This window comes from Mus caroli, unplaced genomic scaffold (assembly GCF_978045245.1).
Source record: "Mus caroli unplaced genomic scaffold, Mus_caroli_1 scaffold_20, whole genome shotgun sequence".
Classification (NCBI taxonomy): Eukaryota; Metazoa; Chordata; class Mammalia; order Rodentia; family Muridae; genus Mus; species Mus caroli.
In genome coordinates this window covers 56,549,112-56,573,704 of record NW_028227275.1, presented here as the reverse complement: position 1 = coordinate 56,573,704, position 24,593 = coordinate 56,549,112, and the positions used below count along the sequence as shown (strand labels likewise).

Genomic DNA, 24,593 nt, shown 5'->3' with positions numbered 1-24,593 from the left:
TAGACCCACTACCCCTTGACCCTCAATGCTCTACCTGGCCCTGCCAGTCTGTGGTGTTCACCAGGATGACATTTTCAGGGAGGGCTGCATCGGACACCAGGATCTGATTCAGTTGGTCGTATACCACCTTTCTTGGAATCTGTAGGAACAAGTGTTGGTTGGGCAGGTGGGAATAGACAGGACATCTGGCACAAAGGTAACTAAGATCTGTGGAGACAGTTTCCCATTGATCAAACTAAAATGGAGATAGGGAGGAAGATCAGTGTCCTTGGAGAATACACTAACACACCAGGCATAAAGTCACGGCAGCGGTTGTTCTGGGGAGAACCCGTGGAGCTGGGAAGCAGAGGCATCATGTGAAGGGCGTGGCTCCAAGGTAGCATGGTGGTTAGGGACTGAGAGCCGAGAGTGAGCTGCTGCTTGGAGAGGGCAGCGAGGGCGAGGGCAGTGGAGAAGGGGAAGGGAAGGGCAGAGGGCACTGTCCCGGGAACGAAGGTTGTTTCAAGATCAGTGATCAGGCAGAAGGGCAATGCCTCACCCCAGGTGCTGGGCTACTCTAGCCTCAGGCTCACGTGCAGCTCTGTGACGGCCCCAACCTTGTCCTTCCTTAACACTTATCAGATAAACTTGTCTGCTCAACTTTAGAAGCACAGTAACCAGCTCGGGTGGCTTCTTGGCCTGGCTCTGATTGATGCCAGTGTCACAGTGCGGACACTCTCCTCAGATCTGGTTTGTGCTCACATCTTCTCCAACTACCCTCAAGGTTGAGAGTAGCTTAAAAAGAGCTTGGAATAACCACAGCACATTGGCAGGGGAGCAATGCTAACAGTTCTTGTTCCTGTCCCTGTCCCTGTTCATCACCACTCAACTGGTCCCCAAATTCCACACAGCAGAGGATAACAAGTGAGATAACGTCTCTAACTTGGGTATCCCAGAAAGGAGCTAACATCCCTCCTTCTTCTCCACACAGCTGTCAGAGAAACAGACTGAAATCCAAGAAAGGGGACCTGATCTTGCAGGAACCGGAGATTACCTGTGTGGTGTGGCCCAGGTCAGGAGAGCGCTCACTGTCAGAGCTGTTGGTTCTCTCACTCAAGGGCTTGGAGAGCTGTCGCTCCTTCAGGGGAGTGCTCCTCTTCTGTCGAGGTGTGTGTGTTCCTTCCACCTTGCTGATGGTAGCAAGAATGGGGTTAATAGCCATTTCAACCCCAAAGCCACATCAGCCCCACCACTCCCCGTAATATGTAGCTGGTACTGAGTATGGCGGCAGGGTCAGCTGCCTGTGTCCTTCCTCACTGGGGTACCTGGGAGAGGCGGAGCCCTGCAGATCAGCTTTGCTGGACTTCATAGGAGTTTTGACTTTTTCTGGTACAACCAGACTTGTGCTCACATCTCCAAACATGTCCTGGTCAGTGATTTCCTGCCACAAGAAAGGTGGCAAAAAATATTACCTCTTACTTGATAACTGCAGGAGTCTCCACAGAGCCCTGGAAGCATGCTGAGTGGGAGCACAGGGCTCTAGTCTGCTGATCACACCCCTGTTGATGCCATGTGCTCCCGTCAACCCCATCTTCCTTGGCTCTCTCAGGCCCATCTTCCTCTCACCCTCTGGGTCAGAGCTTTGCCTTGCCTTCTTCAGACAGTGCTGCGGCTCGGCTCGGCTCGGCTCGGACCAGGGTGTCTTCCCAAAGTACAATGATAGTCACACCAGGATGTGACTCAGACTGCACCAAAGGCTCCACCCTGCTGCAGGGGGCCTTGAGGCTCCGCCATCCCTGGGACTCTTTCCCCAGTCACTCCCCCACCTCTCCAAGCACTGCTTTCCAAGTACACCAGAGCCTGATTACCTACTGACATCTTCCTGCCTACCCTTCAATATTTTTAAGCATCCATTCCTTGAGGAGTAACTTTTACAAAGTACTCAAATCTAAAATACAAACTTGATTTAAAAACCTTGATTGAGACATGGTCATATGTATCCTAGTCTGGCTCTGAGCTCCTGATCCTCCTGCCTCTACTCTATACTGCCTCCTGTATGCTGGGACGATAGGCACGTGCTACTACATCCAGCTTTATGAATGTTAAGCAAGTACTCTGTCAAACTGAGTGATTTCCCTACTCCAACTCTGAATATGTATGGCTGGGGATGGAACCCAAGACCTCAAACATACTAGAAAAAAAGTCTACCACTGAGCTACATCCCTAGCCTGAACTAAATTTTAATATAAACAGAGCCCCAGAGCCCATTAGCTGGATCAAGACAGAACACGCCACACACCTGAACCATCACTTGTTTCTTTCCACTCCCACAGTTACTAAGTATCCTGACCTCCACATGGGTAAGAAAATCCTATGGCATGTGTGCTATGTGTGTATGTATGTGTGTGTGTATGCTATGTGTGCTATGTGTGTGTATGCTATGTGTGTGTGTATGTATGTATGTGTGTGTGTGTGTGTGTGTGTGTGTGTGTGTGTGTATGCTATGTATGTATGCTTTGGGTATCTGCCTTCTCTCTTGGACACTGAGTTAAGATTCAGTCTGAGATTTGGTCAGTCACTGGAGAGTCAGAATCAGGAAGTGATGTAACTGAAATTTCACTTTGGACAGATCACTGTACTGGTCATGTGTAGCAATGGGGAAAGAGGAGTTTATTTCAACAACGAAGTGATGACGTAATGGTGCAGTAGGGCTTAGTCTTGGATAGACCCAATGCTTTGTTGTTTTCAAGATGAGCAATGCAGTGGTTAGTTATGATAGAAAACATAAGCCTAAATACTACTGGATTCAATTCAACCACTAAAAGGTCTTGCCATGTGATTGTCCCAGACAAAATCTACTTTGTAAAGTTCCCCTCTAATGTCTAGCTCCCTGTGCCACTGGGCACATTTCCAGGTACTCCATGAGTGTGGCCAACTCAGAGAACCTCTCATCCCAGGACCTCCATCCAGCCTTGTCCAGGTTTGCACAGGTGATGTCGTCTCTGTGTTCAGCATAGCAGGTGCACAGGAACAGTTAAAAGGCTTAGGAGGCAGTACCCAGCTGGTTCAGTTCTACTTCCTGTGGTGTGGCTTGCACTCCCAGCCAGCTCTAGCATCTCCTGGAGGAGAAGCTGACCAGCGTCCCTCAGAGACTTACTGCCACTAGCTTCCTGAATACTGATAAGGCAACAGAGTCGGGGAAGGAGTGGCTCTCCAGGGCCAGACATTGGACATCGTCTTTCAGAAGTAAATGAGGGTGACAGTAAAAAAATACAAAGTAGCATTTGGTCAGTTCTACTTAGGGCAGAATGGGGACATTTCTAGTTTACTAATCTGGGAGAGGACCTGATTGCTAAGATGGGTTCCATTCCAAGGGTAAGGATTTCAGGGGACAGGAAACACAGGACATTCACAAGTCACAGATTTAAGGCAACATTTCAAGGTTTCCTGAACATGTTTCTAAAATGAATCTCTTCTCTCCTGTCTGTCTCTCTGAATGTGAACAAGTCTGTCTGTCTATCTATCAATCAACAGTGTTTCATTAGGCAAAGATCCACCTCCCTGCCCCCAGCCTGTGCCCTTGATTGCAGGTGAGCACTATTTTACCTGGCTTTCCCTATGTTTTTAAAGGTACAAAGACAACCTGAAGTGATCAAGGCAAGAGACAAAACCATACTTACTAAAGTGTCTGTTTCAGTCAAGCTGTCATCTTGGTTTTTAATCCAAGTAGATTTGACTTTTTCTAAAGCAGCCAATTCCATCTGCAAAATCATCAAAATCATCACCATCACCATCATCACCATCATCACCATCACCATCCTCCATAATCCAAGTGACTAGCATTCTAGTTTATTAGGTCTCCCCAGAAGCTTAAAATACTTTTACTTTATCTTCAACCTCATACAGCCTTTAGGGCTTTCACCTTTTGAAGGGTGTGTGTGTGCGTGTGTGTGCGTGTGTGTGTGAGGTGGTTTTTGTGAAAACTCAGCCTTAGAAAGGCCAGTTTGTTTCAGGAAACAATCAAGTATGGATTGGCAAGACAGCTTAGTAATCACTGGCTGAGAACTTGCTGGGTTTGATTTCCAGCACCCCCGTCAGGTCAGGTAGCCCACGACACCTGTAACTCCAGTTCAAGGGGATTCAATACCTTTTCTAGCCTATACATAACAACAATTAAAAAAAACCCATTATGTAAATGATACACAGGGTGCAGAACTAAAAACTCCACTCGTTTGTTTTTTGGTTTTTCTAGGCAAAGTTTTGCTGTGTAGACCTGGCTGTTCTGGAGCTTGCTCTGGTAGACCAGGCTAGCCTCAAAACTCAATAGGTCACTTGTCTGCCTCCTGAGTACAGGACAAAAGGCATGTGCTACCACACCTGGTTCAGAGCCAGACATTCTGACTCTCAGCTATGTTGCTAGGGCGAAGGGGCTCGATGTTAGGTGGTTTTCTGTTGCATCTATAAGATCTGAACACTTTTGCATCAAGAAGACATGGCACTGTCTCTGCTTAAGGGAGACTCTCACAGTTTCAGACTTTCACTTTGAGACTAAAGACATCAACAGTAGTTAAATGCCTTTGCTTGGTAGGTGCATCCAGAAAATGGTTCCTCTAACAATATATTAAGCAAAAAAAAAAAAAAAAAAAAAAAAAAAGTCCCATATGAATCTGTCAGGCGTGAATTAATTCTCCACTGTCTTATTAGCACTTCTCATAAACGTGAAGAGTTTATTAGGCAGACACAGATGGACAAACAAGATCATTCATATTTGCTAATAATCTGGCCAGACAAGCATCACAGCCAGTTATGGGCAATAGGGTACAGGAGTCAGGGAGGCACTGGCCCCAGAGAATTTCTTTCTTCTATGGAACCAAAGGGTGAAGAAGATATTCAGGGTATCTCATTTAATCTCAACTACTCAAAGTTTTTTTTTTCTCTTTGTAAAATATACATAACTGGAAATGGCAGGCTAATTCAGGATGCCACTGGGTGAACTAACCGACAAGGAAAACCCTCCCTATGCTATACTAAAAGCCAGGGTGTTTCCACCTGGAGTAACATTTAGGGCTCCACCAACTGTGTCCCCAGTTTGTCTTTGACTCTCTAGATGCTAGTAGTAGCCCTTCCTGTTGGGCTAAAATTTCTCAAACCAATGACAAATGTCTTCTGAGAGGCAGACCATCCCTTGTGGAGAACCACAGCTTAAAACCATCTGCAAGACATATCTGACACACCTGAGCTAGAGGCAGTAACATCAGAGCTTGAAATGGCATGACCAGTGTAACGACTCACAGCCACACAGAACAGGCTGCCTCCAGAGTGCGTGTTTAGTCTATTTACATCACACAGACTAACCAATATTAACAGTCTAGAATCCAGAAAAGCCCTGCTTGGTTGGACCTAGGGTGGAAGCTCACTCTGGGGGGTTCAGCAAGAACTTCCACTGGGTGGCTTCAAGGTTGCATGACTGTCAACCCTGAGACAGCTACAGAGTTGTCTTCATGGCAGTATGGAAGCTTCTGGGGACATCCACTTCCCCACTTCTATAGGAGCTGCATTAAGGGCACGTGACAAAGAAGAACCGGAACAAACTCAGGACTCCTGAAATTTTTGTTCCTGCTCCAATATACCTGAAGGGCAGGGCAGGGCGGGGCTGGGCTGGGTGCACTGTAGCTCAATGACCTTGGCATGTTAGGGGAAGTACTAATCCCTAACACTTTTGGCGCTGCCTCTGCCCGGAGGAGAAGGGCGACTGTCACAGCTTCAGACTTCTGCTTTGGCTGACTACAGCTTGGGTGGGGGTCCTGAGGCACTGTCAGGCTTTACCAGCACAGAGAACCAAATTATGTTGTGACTGTGTGTTTGAGTCTCAAGAGTTGAAAACTCAACAACTGCTACAATGTGCATCAGCAGAAATCCTTTCTTTCTGTAGTAATAAAGTGAATCCGCTAAGAGTTTGGAGCCTAAGAGTGGGAGATTAAGAAACCCCACAAGTCTTGAGAACTGGCTCAAGGGTTAAGAGCATTTGCTGTTCTTGCAGTTGCTCAGGGTCGGCTCCTGACACCACGTGCTGCTCACAGCTATGTGTGACTCCAGTTCTAGGAGATCCTACACCCTTTTCAGACTTCTGTGGGCACCAGGCACACATGGATACATACACACAGACAAAACACTCATACACAAAGTAAAATTTAAGAAAAGAAAGAAAATACATTAGCAAGATTGGTGACATAGCTCACTGGTCGATTCCTTAGTTCAAAGCCCGGGTTCTATTCCCTGTGCCACAGAAAGAGGCATGGTGGCACACGCCTTTAACCCCAGCACTCCAGGGTGCAGGGCAGGCGGATCTCCGTAAGCTCTAGGCCAGCCTGGTCTACACTGTAAGCTCCAGAAGAACAGCCAGAGCTACCTAGTGAGACCCGATCCTGAAACATGCTTAGCCACGGGGATGAGGGGCTCTGGAGGTGGGACAGCAAGTGCACAGCCCCTAGACCCAGCACTCACACCTTTTCCTAATCTACCTTGAGTTCTTTCTCCACGTTAAGAGCACAGCCTTGCTCTACCATCAAAAGGATTCCACAGTTCTACACCCACACCCAGACATATGGGCTCTTCAAAATAGAAATCTCAGCAGGGAGACGACAAAGCGGATTTGACGTCTGGCCAAGGGAACTAGCATTGAAGGACTTGCGCAGAAGACACTCATGGTCTGTCAGTTTTGGAACTCTAAAATGGGATGTGCTAAAGAACTGTACTTCAGTAGGCCTATCAGTCAGCACACGCTGCTTAAGTCTGACCCACAGGATCTCACAGCGTTCCCACATAGCTTTTTAGAGAACACGTTTTCCATGTAGGCGTTGCAGATGAGGAAACAGCCTTGAGAAGAAGCAAGTCAGCGGGAAGATGGAGTTAAGATTCACTCTGGAAAACTCACCCCTTACAGTTGAAGGCTTTCTGTTTCCTTGTTTGAGCTAGGGCCTCAGTAAGTAGACCAGGCTGGCCCCCAACTTACAAAGATCCACCTCTGCTGGGATTAAAAGTGGCTTCCTTGTTTGTTTTTGCCAAATAAGGGGCTCATCAAACAAGGTACATAGTCAACTTCTGCCGATGCAGAAGCACCTTTCCCCCATATTAAACAGCTCCTCTGACTCATTTAGTGGTCATGAACATTTACTGAGCACTCACGTATGCCACACTCTATGCTTACTGCTTCATGGCCACTGGCTTGGTTAACACCTTATGAATACTCTGTCACAGTAGCACACTGCTCATCACTCACAGAGCACAGTGCAATCACCTTCCCTTTAGCAGGCTCTGGGGTTCTTCCCACAGATGGTACTGAGTGCTCTAGTGGTCAATTATTTATCCACAAGAACAGAGACTTTCTGTAGTCATCTGGCAGGTCTCTGTGAGGAAAAGCTGTTCTGAGTCATGCCCCAATATTAGCAGCACACTTAACGCTGCCTCTTTGGTTCTCGACCACTATGAACCTGCTTGAAAGGTGCTGGGAAGGCGGATCTGCAAGCCGCAGGCTGACGCTTCTCCAAGGGCAAGTTTTAGCATGGGCCATGGTTTTCCTTCTTTCACTTCCTCACTGTGGTACAGTTCTAGGTGGGCTTGGCAGCCAGCTGTTCTTTAATAAACAGATAAGCTGGGAGACAGCTCCATCTGGTGGCAGAAGGAAGAAAGGTCGCTGAGATGCCCCAGAAGAAGGCACACACACAGAGGACAGGAGCCTGGCCAGCCAGAGACTGCTTTGGACAGATGGAGTGCCTGGCACCACCAGCTCGTCTCCTCACAGTTAATAGCCACTGCAGAGTAAGACGTGTATTCTCCCCTGGGAGCACATTATTATGCCTCATTTGATGCCAGAACGGCAAGAACTGGAGATATCAGTTTCTTCATTAACAGAAAAATATGGCTCTAAATAGCACATCATAGCTCGGTTCTAAAACTATATATGGTGACTGTTTGCCTTTAGTTGTGGGCAAAGGTATGAACAGCTTCTTTCTCCAAGGCTGAGGAGGGCTTGACAGCTACAGGCTTCTGTCTAGGACCAGCTGCTAGGAGCCATAGCAGACAGCTCTCCTGCTCAGCAGGCAGACTGAAACCTACTCACTAAACAGTACATTCTTCCACGGTATTGCTCTCCCCTGTTTCCTGGACAGATCACTTTGTCCTTTTATACCTGATTCTTTTTGTAGCCTGAAGGCAGGCAGGAAGAATGCCTCCAGGCTAGGCTGGAGCAGAAAAGGATACTTTATTTCTGGATTGCTAAGCTCCCAGGCAGGGCTCAGAGGAGGAAGACTGCAGATACTTTGTAGGTCCCCAAAGGAGTGACATTTAAGAGAAGCAGAGGTCACGAAGTGAGAACCCAAATACAGCAGGTCCCTCTCCCAACCCTTTTCACCATCGTTCTGCTCACAGGACTGGTGGTGTCTTTCCCGAGGCTGCCCTTGCTGTTGAGACTGCCAATCTCCGTCTGTGAGCTGGACTGAGACATCCCCTCAAAGAAGGGCCTGCAGCAAAGAAGCACAGTGGCTGTCAGTGGTGACTGCAGCTCAGAGAGCAGCTCCCAAGGCTGAGTGAACCAGCACTCAAGGCTCAGCAGCAACTCAGGCTTCGCAGACACTGGCTGGGTAGCACGCTATGGAGTTGGTCAAGGGATCTGCAGAGACTCCTATCAGGACTCTTGTCATGGAGATGATGAAAAGCTACAATCCTCTGAGTGAATGAGAGAGGATGCAAAGGACATAATGATGGAGGGAAGGGGAGCTTGGGAGGTGGCCTGGGAGGAGCTCTGGGCCTCACTTGAGCTTGGGCTTTGGAGTGCTGAGGATGCTTTCTGTTTCCTCCATCTCGGGGCCACTGTCGCTGGGGTTGTACATCTCTAGACTGTCGTACAGTTCATCCAGGTCCTCCTCCACTTCCCGAATCTGCTCCCGGGACACGTGTTCTAGCCCAAAGCCCACCTGTAAGCAAAACAAACATCTATGAGTCTGGAGGTCTCCCTATTAACACTTGTGGTTAGATGAGCAAGTCCTGTCTCCTAGGCCATCTGTCAATTGGTGCTCTCAATGTTCCCTCTAGAGGGACACGCAGCACTGTCCCTCTAGACTAACAGAGTGCGAGTACTCGAGTAACCTTCGTGACCTTATATGGTCAGACTCTGAGAGCAGGGACATGGTGGGGCTACTTTCTCCCTCAGTTACGATCAATATCCAAACCAGGGCCTGCACCAGGGGGGAAGACAAAGTGCTGGCGTGCCTCCCAGGGACTCATACAAGAAAACCCAATCTGGTAGCCTAGCCCATTTCCTGCTCTGTCCTTTAAATTCAGGTGTAAGCTACTTTATTTGCAGCCCACAGTGAGACAAAAACACTTTCTCAACATTTTCTATCTTTACTCACTTTTAGTTTACTTAGGGACCTCCAGGGTCTAGGGATTTCTACCCAGAGGTGATCAATGAGGATATATCACACTTGGGATGTTGTTCACTGTAACTGCCCTTGGGATATGAGGACAAATTAAACAATAGCTAAATCTTTCACTGCTACCCTTATCAGAGACTCAAGTATTATGGTTAGATATGACTGTTCTAGGTGTTTCTAAATACCATGAAACCACACTCTTCATGTGAAGCCCTCATTTTCTCTTCAAGAAACATAATGCTCTTCTCCATATGCCATCTCTCCTGGGGCTCTGCTATGCATGCAAGCGATAGGAATCATGACCCCATGACCCTGATGGCTAGTGGCCATATAGGGCCTAGGAGTGAAACTGGAAGTAAGGCATCATACCTCATCAGAAACTTTGAATCGTTTCAGGAGGGCCACAAACTTCTGTTTGATGTTAGGTTGCTGTGGGGACAAAAATATACAAATTGTTCTCAAGTAACATGTACTAGTCGTCAGTCTGAGTGTGTCAGGAGCTTACCTCACACCGAGAGAGAAGACAGACAGTAGCTGCATTCACGCTGCACTCTCTCCAGAAAGACAGCCAATGCTAGTGTACTTCTCAGAGCCCTGGGCAGCTCGCTGGACACCTCATGTCTCCAAAGCCTCCAGGGCACCCCAGGACTTTCTAGAGGTGCACCTCCAGCCCGTCTTTTGCTCTGTCTGGCAGAGCCAGGCACCAGCTGGTGAGTGTCCAGGACCTCCACGTCCCATATCTCAGAACAGCATTTGTCCTCTTGCACAGCCAACCCACCTAATTACCAGCCACACCTGGAGTCTGTCCACCTCTGCCCCCTCAGCCTGCAATGAACACTGCCAGCAGAGGCCACTTTTCCATGGTGTCCTCACTGTCCCTATGCAGCGCTCTGCTCTATGACACCCACTCACCGTGGTGTCAGTTATCTGTTGAGATGAGTCTTCATTTTCAGACACTAGAGTTCACTGGGCCCAGCCTAGGCTCCCTGATCCCTGTTTCTTATTCTACTTTAGGCACCAGGGTTAGTTTTCAGTCACACATATTTCTGGCCTCAAGAGCTAAACCTCATATGGGAATGGGAACAACACTACTTGCACTTAAGAATGAGAGCAGTGGGAAGAGCAAGTTCAACAAGGAAGAAACTCAAAGAACAAAGTGCTCGTGGTGGGGAAAGAAGACTGTACAGGAACAGAAGGAGACCATCATCAAGTGTCCAGAAATACAACAAGAAAGTGCCTGGAGCTTCCAGTGCTGCCTTGGGAGATGGATATTATCACTAATCTCTGGTCATACGTGGGGTACAATGCTACTGAAAAGGCCACAGGAGGGGATACTTAGGAAGCCTAGGAGGTACTTTTGGGGGAGTAAACAGGGCCTCCTCATGATTGCAGAGCAGAAAAGATAAAGGTTAGAAGAAAAAACAGTAACAGGGAGAGTCCTACAGCTCTTTTCTTTCTCAGAGTTTAAAAAAGGAAAGTTTGGACTCTGGGACTTGTCTTCCCTACAGGGCTTGAAAACCAGGGAAAAAATGGAGCCGTTTGAATGTTCCTGAGCCACTGCTGCAGAGAATTGGGCTTGCAGTCTCGTCGGCTCTCTCACAGCCCTGACTGTAAAGGTTGTGAATGCTGTTTCATGGCCAGAGGCCAGGCTTGGACACAGCAGGGCTGGCCTTAATTTTACCCCAAATGAGAAGAAAACCTCATTTTCAGGGTATCAGTCTGCAGACTGTCCCTGCACTTGAGAAAACCAGAATAAAACAGACTTTTTCCTTCCGAGAAGCCCTTGGTACCTATGACCCTCCCTACTCTGGAGAACTGAACTCTAGGATCAGCCAGAAGTTACCAAAGAGCTGAGATTTTAGCTTCTCAGTCCACGACTCTGACTTTACCATGGGCTCAGGAATCTTAGTCAGGAGACGTAAGACAAACATTGTTGATTTCAGGGAATAGGTCCGAGGTAAGAATTGTATTTAATGTAAGTGCACACTATCAAACCCAGAGCTTCTGTAGCTTTCAAGCACTGTTCTAACACAACAATACCGCAGAGACCTGCTTTACTCTGCACTGACAGAGCATCACCTGGAGCAATCACCAAGAAAGGGAAGGTCTGCAGCACTGTACTCCTTAAAGAAATAGTTGCTTTGTTTGAAATTCTAGAAAAGTGGTTACAGCCTTCTTTCTGTTCTGCATAATCTATAGCCTATAACATCCTGTAGATTAACATGCTGGTTCTTATGGGTGGTAGTAGATGTTCTGGGGATGTATCATGCAACCCCAAGTATACAGGGTTTTCAAACCCCCCACAAGGTCTTAATGCACCCACTCACTCTCCACATACTTTAGAGCAAGAGTCTGAGCTGTCCTATGCCTGGACCTGGGTGGCTCACCCTAGTGATGGCTGAGGTTGAGGTCAGTTTCCTCCGAGTCTTCTTTACTTTCCGAAGATCCTCATCTTCATAGAACAGGTCCTGAGTGAGCAGGAAACAGAGTGAGACTGGGAAACCCCAGGGAGCTCTAGCTCATCCACTGTGAGGAAGGCCGCGTAGGAAGTTACCTGCCCGTGCAACGGGTCGTCGCTGCCTTCCTGCTCTGAGGAGAAGCTTTCCTCCTCTTCTTCAGAGTAGTTGTCAATATCTGGGGAGCGATCTACAACAAACACCCGATTAAGAACCATGATCTGGTTTGGTCTATCCTAATATCCTAAGTGATGCTGAGGACAGGAATCAATAAAACTGGGTTGAAGAGGGAAGGACCACACAGAGGGTCCCAGCCCCACATCACTTCCAGGGATCTCTAAGCTTATCTTGCATGAACACATTTCCCAGGATGGAGGTCAATGAGTGAACTGGCTCCCCTGTCTTTTATGGTGTCTACAGACACTGCGTATATACGTGTGTACCACACTTGGATGTCAGAAGAGGGTGTCAAATCCCTGGGAACTGGAGTTATGGATGGTTGTGAGCCAACATGTGAATGCTAGAGGTCAAACCCAGATCCTCTGGAAGAGCAACAAGTGCTATAAACCATTGAGCACTTTCTCCAGCCCCACTGTCTACATCTTACCAGACAGCTTAGACTTGATTCCTTCATGGTCAATGGGCTGGCTGGATAAAGAGTAGATTTTTATTTCTGCCACAGGCACAGCGACATCCTTCACATTGCTGTGCAGGCCAAGTACTAAAGCACCCTCATTAGGGTGTTGCATCACCTGTGAATAAAGAATACAGCACAAACAGCTTACCCAGTGATAGGGTTGTCACTATTATAAACCCAAGTGATATGCAAGCCAATGGCAACGACATTCTGTTAAGGTCGTTTCACTTCCACGTCTATGCCTAGCTCCCTTCCTACTGCTTTCAAGGACTTACTTTTACAACTATCTCTAGGGACTAGAGATGGCTCAGGAGTTGAGAGTGCCCATATGTCTTGTAGAGGACCTGAGTTCTGCTCCCAGAACCATATTGGGTGGCTTACAGCTATCTGTAAATCTAGCTCCAACTGATCCAACACTCTCTTCTGCCTCCTTAGATACCAGTGCTCACATGCGCATACTGCACCCCCCCCCATTTAAAGATAATGAATCTTAAAAAAAAACAACTCTCAGTTGTTTCTAGCTAAGTCATTGGTGATGCTGAAGTGAGAGGATCTCCTGAGTCTGGTAATTTAAAATAACAACAAACAATAAGAAACAGCAGAGCTATCTCTAGAAAGTGCCAGCTGTTAATCAGGGCCATCAGCTTAAAGACAATAACTGAGGTTTGAGGCGGTAAATGATTGCTCATCACTAGGGTTCCCTGTTAAACTAAGTCCTTTACATGGATAGTAGCTTCCAAGTCTGGGTAAAGCTGGGCTTATAAGCATGGTTAGTCAGCTGCCTGGTGAGGAGAAGAAAGGAGCTGGAATACAGGGAAAGGCGGGGCTTGACCCAATTGGAAGAATGGGATGACGCTGTTACTATTAATTCCTTCCCACAGTCCCTCATCCTCATCTAAAACTTCAACAGGACAAAAGGATGGGTTGGGACAAGTCACATATAAACACTACCAGGACCATACATTTTTTCCTATTTCACCTATTATTATTTTTTGAGACAGGTTCTCTCTGCCTATCCCTGGCTTCCTGGAACTCACTATGTAGACCAGGCTGGCCTCAAACTCACAAAGATCCTCTGCCTCCTGAATGCTGGGATTAAAGGCATGCACAATCATACCCAGCCTGTTTCACTTATGAAGGCACAGAAATAATTTAAAAAGCTGTCTTGCAGCCTCTTTCTTCTTTGTCTTTGACACATAGGAGTACTGCACAAGAAAGCAGAAATGTTGAGGAAATTGGGGGCCTAGCTTTTTGCTGCTGGAGAAAGGAGTTTGAAAGGAAGAAAGGAGGATCAGGCCCTATGCTATTAGGCTGGAACTGAAGTTGCCACTGTGTGCTATGGGTGGGACAGCTATATACAAACAGGAAATGATAATGATGTGCGTGTGTGCATGTGTATAAGAGCATGTGTGTGCAAGTATATGCACTTCCTAGTTCTTTCTGCTGAGAGACAGCACAGGTCATCCCTGTTCGGTACATGAGCACTACTGCTAGTACCTGATCTGAGACAGGGTCTCAACTATGCAGTGCTGGCTGTTCTGGAACTCACGAGTATCGACCAGGTAGGCCTCAAAGTCAGATTCATCCACCTCTCTGCTTCTGCCTCCCGAGTGCTGGTATTAAAGGCATATGATACCATAGCCCCCACCCTTATTGGACTTTTAAAGTACTATTCTCCACTAAAACACTCCAGGAGCCTCAGATAATCAGCTCATTGTAGGAGATTAAGCTTGAGCTATTCTGTACCAGGAAGCAAGACGGCCTGTTAAGAAGGGAGGAGCTTATCAAAAAGGGCATAGAAAACAGCGTGTAGGGGCTCTGACTGCCAAACCAGGGCATACAACTTTATGGATACATACATATTATATATTTATAATTAAACTCCATTAAGTAAAACAAGAACCCACAGTCCATAACTAATATAAATAAGTGGATCAATTGGTAAGTGGAAGAAAGGAATGCTCTACTACTTTCCAACTGACCTATGCAGAAAGGATGGCTGAAATGTTGGTTTCTTTAAAAAACACAGAAATATTGCAAGAATATGTTTTCACTTTAATCCCAGATGTGGAGTATGGGACTGCTGCAGACTGTTCACAGCAGCCGACTCTAATTTGTCTTGTGCTCTAGCAAGGGAGGGATTTTACCAGCTGCAGATAGTTTCTGTGATTGTATGACATTTAGAATTCTGGGGACTTTTATATAAAAGCTAGGGCCCCAAGAGATGGGTGGGTTGACGGGCGGTGGTGGCGCACGCCTTAAATCCCAGCACTTTAGAGGCAGAGGCAGGTGAATTTCTGAGTTTGAGGCCAGCCTGGTCTACAGAGTGAGTTCCAGGACAGCCAGGGCTACGCAGAGAAAGAAACCCTGTCTCAAAAAAAAAAAAAAAAAAAAAAAAAAAAAAAAAAAAAAAAGGAATCCACATCACAGTCATAAAAGTCATGGAAAATATGGCAACCACCACAGACTGATGGAGACCAAAGAGATATGAAAAAGAAAGGTAACCAACCAACTCCTAGATCGGGTTGTAGGTCCTGGGAAGGTCACTGAGACATTCTGCACTGTGAGGTTGGGGACTGAGGGCTAGACAGAACCTTGAATTAATGTTACTACCCTGACTGTGGCGGGGGAATGGGGCTTATGTAGGACAGTATCCTCATGATTAGGAAATTAACATAGTATAGTATTAATGTGACATGAGGCTTCATGTCTGCAAAAGTCAAACTGCTTAGGAAAAAACCTCCACAAAACAACAGCCAAAATATACAGAGATACTATAAAACCATAATAATATGTTATCAAGTTAAAAATTTGCGTGAATCTGGTATATGGGAATTGTTTACATTATTCTTACTAAAACTAAGTTAAAACACGTAACACATATAACATTTAACATATTTAATACATTTAACATATATTAAAGTTAGTCATAGTGATGCAACTACAGTTACCAGTTACATGGGAAGCTGGGATGGAAGATCATTCGAGTCTAGGAGTTTGGGCCTAAACTGGCCAACCACAGACAGAACCATCTCAAAAGACAAAGGCAGCTAGAGAGAAAGCTTAGTGGTTAGGAACATATGTTCTTTTTTTTTTTTTTTTTTTTTTTTAAGATTTATTTATTTATTATATGTAAGTACACTGTAGCTGTCTTCAGACACTCCAGAAGAGGGAGTCAGATCTCATTGCGGATGGTTGTGAGCCACCATGTGGTTGCTGGGATTTGAACTCTGGACCTTCAGAAGAGCAGTCGGGTGCTCTTACCAACTGAGCCATCTCACCAGCCCGGAACATATGTTCTTAACTAGATTTGGGTTCGATTCTCAGAACCTATATGTTGGTTCACAACCATCTGTAAGTCTAGTTCCAGATTGACATACATTGGAACAAAACACTCATATACATAAAGTAAGATAAATAAATCCTAAAAATCAAATGAAGATTAAAAAAGAGTTAAAAAGGCCGGGCAGTGGTGGCGCATGCCTTTAATCCCAGCACTCGGGAGGCAGAGGCAGGCGGATTTCTGAGTTCGAGGCCAGCCTGGTCTACAGAGTGAGTTCCAGGACAGCCAGGGCTACACAGAGAAACCCTGTCTTGAAAAACCAAAACAAACAAACAAACAAAGGGTTAAAAGTAAACAACTTTCATGTAAGAGAAACTGAGAAAACTATTAGCAGACTGGATTTCCCATAAAATAATTCACCTATAAAGAAAAAGTAAATGCCTGCCTGCAGGCTGGGTGACAATGGACTTAGAGACCTGCAGTCCAAGACTTGTGCTCTGCTCACCTCTGCCATGTTGATGAGTCCCACAGCTAAGGTTTTATAGCCCAAGATAGTTCGGTTCTTGTACCGCTTCCTCCTTTGCAACATAATCTGCAGTTTGTTGGCATCTCGCTTAAGGAAATGAGGGTACTGAAGAGGAAAACAGACTAGATGGTTAACCAGGACAGCAACCAGAACCTTGGTGGCTCAGGCCCAGCTAGAGGACTGAGTGTTAGTGGCTTTGGCGTCTCTTGGTTTTAAGAGTGATTGGTCAGAGAAAGAAAGAAAGGAACGCCAGAGGGCCTGGTACTGCAGGGTGCTGGTAGGTCTACATAAGCTTAGAAACATTTTCTCTGTTATCTGCCCAGATGTTTTCTCTATATGATTCAACACAGTCACCAGGATTATGATGAAAGAGATGTTCTAAGAGGGATGAAGGGAGAAGGGTGGATATAACATATAATAGAAGTGGGCTGTATTCTACTGGGACCTGAGATTCAGATCAGTAATGACAGGGAAAAGCTAAGTGTGGTGGTGGAGCTCAGTGGGTAGCTACCAAGCATCATGTAAGGGGAAACTGGGCCTCAGTATCTGCTCAGCATCATATCCAGTACACCCCTACTTGTGCTGGCTCAGGCACTGCTTGGAAGATGCCTTCCAGGTTGGCTATTAGCCCATAAGTGACTTTTGTTCTTTCTACTCAAACTGGGTTCTGGCTGTTTTTGGAAAATAAAGTCCTCAAATGTCAAGACTATTTGGGTGCTAGACTGTTGCATCACTAGAAACGTCAGGATTTAGACCTCTCTGACCTGGAGGGAGAAGGTTAACTGGAGCTCTGTCTCCACCAGGCCACTGGCTGGAAGGATGATCTCATTGGAGCGAAGAATCCTTTTTGAACCCTGAAACCAAGAAAAACTCCTGTCAAAGCTGTGTCACTACACGATGACCAAAAGAACTATGTACTGTGCTGCAAACACCAGTCAGCCTTTATAAGTTCCCCATCCCACCACCATCAGTCCTCCTATTCCTGCTCTGCCAGGCTTATTCTATGGTGCTGAGAACTGAAGTCATGGCTTTGATGTACCAGACAATGACCCTATCACTGAACTATGTATGTTTCTTAGTCCTTTAAGATTGTTTTAGATTCAACTGTACCAGATGAACATGTATAGCAACACAATTTGGCTATGTGGTCTGACTAAAGCTATGGGCCCCATCTTAAGTGGGGTAAGTATCCCTGCCTAGGATAATGTCTCAAGTCCATTCTCTGTCCTCACAGGATGTACCATGCCTTCCCAATCCCGTGACACATGACCACTAACATTTCCCAATGCTGTTGGCCTTGATTCTTTTCACTGAGAAAGCTGGAGCAGCTCACACCTCATAAACCCACCCTGGGTTGCTGTCCTCACACACCCTCCCTTCCTCCCCTTCTGTTACAGACAACCACCTATGTCTCCATCCAAAGTTAGGGGGCACTGCACTCAGGTACTAACCTCCCTTCTCACCTAGTAGAAGGCACTGTGGAAGTTATTCTTTCTGCTCACATACTTTACTCACATAATCCTAGACCATTCTCAGGAGCAAATGTACTATTATTTCCAACAAAGCAAACGAAACTCCTCCTGGCCTCACTGGACAGCACCTCACAGGTCTTCTTTTCACAGTAGACTTCTCTTTTGAGTCCCCTATTCTGACTTCTCCTAATGTATCTCTGTATTTCTGTCACCTTTTCTCCACCAATCTACCATCAGCAAGATGGATAATTCACTCTTGATGAGTCTGATGGCCCAGGTTCTTTCTTGGCCTGTCCCCAGCCTTTTATAGGGCATCATTTGCTGTCCCAGAACACCACAGCTTTGGGATTCCATCTGACCCTGGAGATGCTCTTATTCTGAGTCCTTTCAGACTTCCTGGCACTGGAGGGCCTGGGGCTTCTGTCCACAGCTGGCTACCATTTGTGTTTACTCCCTTTATGCCTGTTGTTCCAGCCAGTCTTGTAGCTATCAATTCCTTCCAAACCCCAAGCCCTCTCCAGAGCCTGACACTCAGTCTCTACTGTTTCTTCAGTATTTCCTTCTAGCTGTTTCACTGGTATCTCAAACAATACAGTAAACTGAATTTTAGGTTTCCTTGGAGTCTGCTCTATCCCAGTCTTCTGAAGGCATTCAGCATTCAGAAGGCAGATGGATCTCTGAGAGTTCAAGGCCATCTAGTTAAACGTAGTAAATTATAGGACACCCAGAGCTACATAGTGAGACCATGTTTCAAAAAAATGTTTTTTAATTTTTACTTTTAGTTGAGGGTATGTGTGAGTCTGTGCATGCATGCACATGCCCGAGGAAGCCAGAGGCATTGGATTCCCTGGACCTAGAGTTACAGGCAACTGTGCGCTGTTTTACATGGATGCTGGAACAAAACTCAGGGTCTCTGAAAGAGCAGTACAAGTTCTTTTTGTTGTTTGAGGCAGGGTCTCTCTACGTAGACCAGGTTGATCTTGAGTTCACAAAGATCTGCCTGCCTCTGCCTTCCAAGTGCTGTATTCAAAGGTGTGTCCATCATATCTGATTAGTACATGGTCTTAACTGCAGACCCATTTTCCTAGTCAGTTGTGAGCCACTAGGTGGGAATCAACTCAGGTCCTCTGGAAAAGCAACCACTGAGCCGTCTCTTCAGCCCCTCAGCTGTAAATTTTAATGGAGGTCATTTAGTATAATAAACATCACTTAGCAAGCTAGCTAATCAATATGATGGTTTATAGAGGATCATCCTATAGTTCACTGTTTTTTAAGGAAAGAGACTCAGGGATGGAGAGATGGCTCAGTGGTTAAGAGCACTCTTCCTAAGTTCAATCCCCTGAAACCATATGGTGGGTCATGACTCTCTATAATGTGATCCGATGCCCTCTTCTGGCATTCAGGTGTACATGTAACTAGAGCACTCATACACATTAATAAATCTTTAAAAAAAGAGAGAGAAACTCAGCAAATACAGCACCCTCAAGTGAAAGACTCAGCTGTTATGTAAGCACTGCAGAGGCACCGCGGGACCTCACTAAGCTCCAAGGAGTCTTCATTAGGAAGGATTCATCAGTTAAGGAAGATCTGGGAATGGAGTTTATTAAATGTAAATTACATACTCTTTGGTTTCCAGTCTCAGCTCTGCCACTTAATTATTAAGTGGCAATGGGTAAATTCTTAAATGCTTTTGCTTTTGTCATTTAGTTTCTCTCTCCCTCCCTCCCTCCCTCCCTCCCTCCCTCCCTCCCTCCCTCCCTCCCTCCCTCCCTTTCTCTTTCTCTCTGATTCTCTGAATTCAGGAATGCTTGGGAGTCCGAATTTTTATGAAATATGTTGAATTCCTTGAGAACACAAACTTAGATGTAAGAAGCATTAAGCGTGAGGGCTACCTGGAAAATAAAACACTCTAGTAAACTTTAAATGGTTAGGGCTAAAATGCTAATGTATACATTTTTTTTTTTTTTTTTTACATCCTATAGCAAGCCTTCAAAAGTGCTGTCCTAACCTAGACACTGGAGAACTAAGGCTGGAGTGGCCCGCATCCCTTTATGACACTGAGTGGTTTACAACAGGCTTCAGCCTGTCTCACTTATCTGAACAGGCAGGCAGCAAAGAAGGACCATTTTGTTTTTCAAGATAAAATATAATGAAACTGAGGACCCAAATTAAAGGTGGAATTGGGACTCTGTATGTCTCATGCTCAGCTGCTCCTCCACAATCGTTCCCCACATAGCTGAGGAAAGGAGTGGCTCCAGGGAATTTCTATAGCTACAACATCAAAGGCACCATCCGAGCTTCCTCAGGCTCAGAACACTCACTGTTCAACTCACCTGCAGCTTCACAGCAATGACTACTGAGTTAAGATCTTTGTCCATTTCTTTAAGCATAACAAGTTTCTTCAGAGTTAAGCTGAAGAGCCTAGAAAAATACAGAGAGAGAAGGTTCTGTTAAATATAAGAATTTGTAGGAAGGTAACATCTACTGTGGAACATGGTCTACTTAAGTAAGACTATGAGAAGGCCAATCGAGGTAAAAGAGCTTTAGCTTGTATGTTTGAAAAATGTCAAAGGCATATCATTCTGCAGACTTACTTCAGTGAATGTTTGTTTATACATCTCAAGCCCACCCACAGTTTTCTATTATTATGTGTCCCACAGCTTCAGGGGACACAAGAAGCAGAGACATGGTGATCTTCTCATTCTCCCCTACCTGCCATCCAAGCATATCCGAAACAAGGCAAAAGTGATCTCTCTCTCTCTCACACACACACACACACACACACACACACACACACACACACACACACACACTTGCAAAGTAAGTAAAAGGAGATACGTGCTAAAGTCTTCAGGATTTAACAGCTAACTACAAAATACTTCAGATATAAAAGCAGATGAAACCAATAGGACACATTTTAATAAATGTTGCATTGAGGACAGAACAACACAGGAACACATTAACCCTTCCTGTAAGATTTTGTTTTGTTTTGTTTTGTTTTTTTGAGACAGGGTTTCTCTGTATAGCCCATGGCTGTCCTGGAACTCACTCTGTAGACCAGGCTGGCCTTGAACTCAGAAATCCTCCTGCCTCTGCCTCCTGAGTGCTGGGATTAAAGGCGTGCGCCACCACGCCCGGCATGATTTTAAATGTTCATAGGAATAAACAAAAGCAAGGTAATTTCTGGGGAAAAAAAGAGTAAAGAAAGTTTTATTCTGCAAATATTAATATGCACTCTTGGGTAAGTGGTCCAAGCGTCATGGTGATGGGGAAGAGTAAACAGGGATGGCAGGGGATGACAGTCGGAACCGAGATTTAAGGATAGATGGGAATCTACTGTAGGCAGATTCATCATTCAATTAACAAACAGTACCATACTGGAAAATTAGCTCTATGAACAAAACCAATGACAGATAACTGTCTTACTCCTCATAACAAAGGCAGCTCATGAGTTAAATCACACAAGGAAAGTGCTCAGCGGTAATGGCACACACTTTAATTCCAGTTAAAATGAACTTAAAGCCCACTGTGGAACCAAAGAGAAGAATGCTGATTGGATAAGCAGGGGCTGGCGAGATGCTCAGTGGGGGGGAAGAGCACTTGGGACTCTTCCACAGGCGCAGCAGAGTTTGCTCCAGCACCACAGCGCAGCACCCTGCACACACAGGGCCTCACTCACCTCTGTTTCACTCTTTATGAAACTACCAACAAGAGCTGATGAACATACAGCTCAGTGGTAAGGCTTGGAATGTGCATGGCCTGGGTTCAGTCTCTAGCACAGAATGGAAGAGAGGAAGGGATGGGAGGACTCCTGTTTCTCCATATCCTCACCAACTTTGGTGGTTATCTATATGTTTTATTACAGCTATTGAATGAATGTGGAGTGGTATCCTACCATACTTTAGTCTGCTTTTCCTGATGATTAATGGTACCAAGCATCTCTTCATATGTTTATTTTCATGTCTAACCATTGTGTCTTCTTTGGTAAAACATCTATATTCAAATATTTTCCCATTTTAAAATTGTATTGTTATTGGGTCTAAATCCCCCACCTCCAGATAGGGTTGGGTTTCTCTGTGTAGCCCTGGCTGTTTTGGAATTCACTCTATAGACAAGGCTGGCCTCAAACTTGAGAGACCCGCCTGCCTCTGCCTCCTGCGTGCTAGGATTAAAGGCGTGCGCCACCACTAGGCTGCGTTTTCAGTTTCTTACACACTCAGAATACCACTCTTTTCTTTGATAACGGTATTTTAATATTAGGAAATGAATGGAAAAGAGAATGCAAAAAATAACCTCAATGTGCTGAGAGAAAAATAATTGTGAATATAAAATTGTATATATAGATAATATATATTTCAGGAATGAGAACTAATTAAAGAAATTTTCAGATAACAATAACTGACAGTTTTCCACCAAACAACTTTCATTAGTATATATTAATTATTACTATAAAACAATATTAATTGCTTAAAGTAATATACACTCACTGTTATGACCTGATTTTGTATGTCATAGATTTAGAAGCAGCTAATCTGAATAGTCCTACCTGCTCAAGGTCTCTCCGAGGCAGTGTTTTGTAACCAAGTCTACAGCAACATAAGTTTAAAATGGGCAGAAATGCCATAGTGGTGGCACATGCCTTTAATCCCAACATTTGGGAGGCAGAGGCAGGCAGATCTCTGAGTTCGAGGCCAGCCTGGCCTACAGAGTGAGTTCCAGGATAGCCAGGGCTATACAGAGAAACCCGGTCTCAAAAACCAACAACAAGTTGGCAGAGAGTCACAAATGTGGGTGCTGGGAGCTGAACTGTGGCGGTCTTCTGAATTCAAGTCCAGCCTAGTTTATACAGCATGCTCCAGGCCAGCCAGAGCTACACAGTCAGGCACTGTCTCAAAACCAAAACATAACAAAATACCTGAAGCCCTTCCATATGCTCTAAGAGACAGACTAAAACAGAAGACTGGACATGTATGCCAGGTATATATAATTATCAAAAGAAAGCTGTAGCTGCTCTTTTTGCTACTTTGTGGGATTTACTCTCGTCCACCCTTCCCCATCCCTTTTCTTCCACCCTTTCAACCCCCAAACACTAGATAAGAGAGATAAAAGGACAGAGAGAAATGGAAAGAGATCCCTGAATAAAGTCAGGGGCTGGAAAGTGGATAACGTTATCACTAGACGACTTCCTGCTGACTGGGGCACTGAGTTCCTTGGGACAAGTTTGATCCTTGCTGTCAGGATATCTAGTTTCTTCTTTGTGGACAACTACTTAGCAACTGACTCACTTCTTGAGGCTCTAGCATTTATATGCCCTCTGAAAAGTCCCCAGAATTCCAACTGTCATACAATGACAGAAATTATCTGCACCTGGCAAAATCAACCCCTCCTAGAGCATGAGCCAAATCATACTTAGATGAAGCAGCCCCATATCCCATACCTGGGATTAAAGTGAAAATATATTCTTATAATATTTCTGTGTTTTTAAAAGAAACCAAAATTCCAAAATGTCACTACAGAAAGATTAGGTATGGCTATATAATTCTGGCAAGATAGCATTATGAGAACTGAATTATCAACTCACCAGGAGTTAATTCAAGACCAGTATATATTTAGTAAAAATAGCTTTAAATTTTAGACTATGGGGCTGGAGAGATGGCTCAGCAGTTAAGAGCACTGACTGCTCTGCCAGAGGTCCTGGGTTCAATTCCCAGCAATCACACGGCTCACAACCATCTGTAATGGAATTTGATGTCCTCTTCTGGTGTGTCTGAAGATAGCTACAAAGTACTCATATAAATAAAAAGATTACATATCAAATTTTTGCTATACATCTACAGTAGTTCCAATAAACTTGCTTGCTGTTATTACTTTATTTTATAAAAGAAAATAAAACAAAGCAAAAAAAAAAATCCCTTAGTATTACATAGATCAGGCTGGTCTCAATCTCATGGCAATATTCTTGCCTCCCTGTGCCTGTTTCCTGAATGATGGGATCATAGGTGTGCATCACCGTACCAGGATATCATATTAATTTATTAATTTGTGTGTATGTATTCATGTATGTGCAGAGGTGTAATATGCATGCACTCATTTGTGGAAGTCAGAGAAAAGCCTCAGGTGTAATTCCTCACACACTGTCTGCTTAAAATGTGTTTATATTGAGATAAGGTGTTTCACTAGCCTGGAACTTGCCATATAGGCTCGGCTGGTCAGTAGTAAGTCCCAAGGAGTCCCCAGTCTCTACCGCCCCAGTGCTAGGATTATATGAATGTGACACCCAACCTGGCTCCTTCCCCCCAGCCCCCAAAACAGTTTTCTGTGTAGCTCTGACTCTCTTAGACCTTGCTCTTTAGATCAGGCTGGCTTCAAACACAGAGATCCATTTGCCTCTGACTAGTGCTGGAATTAAAGGTGTGAACCACATGCCAGGCTCCACCTGGCTTTTTAGAATGTGGGTTCTGGGGATGGAATTCAGGTCCTCTTGCAATCACTTTACCAACTGAACTCTCTCCTCAGTCTCCTTTTTAAAACTAGTTAGAGAGAGTGTGTGGGGGTCAGAAATAACTTTGAGGAGTCGGTTCTCTCCTGCCACCTTGTAGGACCCAAAGATGAAAACTGAACTCTACCCACTCTACCCCTCAAGGATCCGCAGATACTAGTCCTTATAGATTAATAAAGTTTGGAAACCCGGACGTTTTTAAAGGGACATTCTCCAGATGAAGCAGATTTTAAAAATTAAATTATTCCTGTAGAGAGAATCCTTTGTGCAGTGTGAAAGTTCCACCTGACAAAAAGCCTGTGGACAATGA

At 45.2% G+C, this 24,593-nt stretch overlaps 1 protein-coding gene across 1 annotated transcript in view; it reads right to left on the bottom strand.

The window, feature by feature from the left end:
* The window catches only part of Pacs1 (phosphofurin acidic cluster sorting protein 1), a 130,063-nt gene that overhangs the window by 10,065 nt on the left and 95,405 nt on the right, over positions 1-24,593 (bottom strand). Inside the window, exons 2-14 of the mRNA XM_021151452.3 lie at positions 20,118-20,205; positions 17,077-17,166; positions 16,292-16,417; positions 12,474-12,618; positions 11,965-12,056; positions 11,798-11,878; positions 9,780-9,839; positions 8,791-8,951; positions 8,405-8,498; positions 3,660-3,740; positions 1,305-1,420; positions 1,034-1,169; positions 35-139 (exon numbers count right to left, since the gene is read on the bottom strand). Coding sequence (XP_021007111.1) covers positions 35-139; positions 1,034-1,169; positions 1,305-1,420; positions 3,660-3,740; positions 8,405-8,498; positions 8,791-8,951; positions 9,780-9,839; positions 11,798-11,878; positions 11,965-12,056; positions 12,474-12,618; positions 16,292-16,417; positions 17,077-17,166; positions 20,118-20,205 — 1,375 coding nt within the window. The remainder of the gene's footprint in view (positions 1-34; positions 140-1,033; positions 1,170-1,304; positions 1,421-3,659; positions 3,741-8,404; positions 8,499-8,790; positions 8,952-9,779; positions 9,840-11,797; positions 11,879-11,964; positions 12,057-12,473; positions 12,619-16,291; positions 16,418-17,076; positions 17,167-20,117; positions 20,206-24,593) is intronic.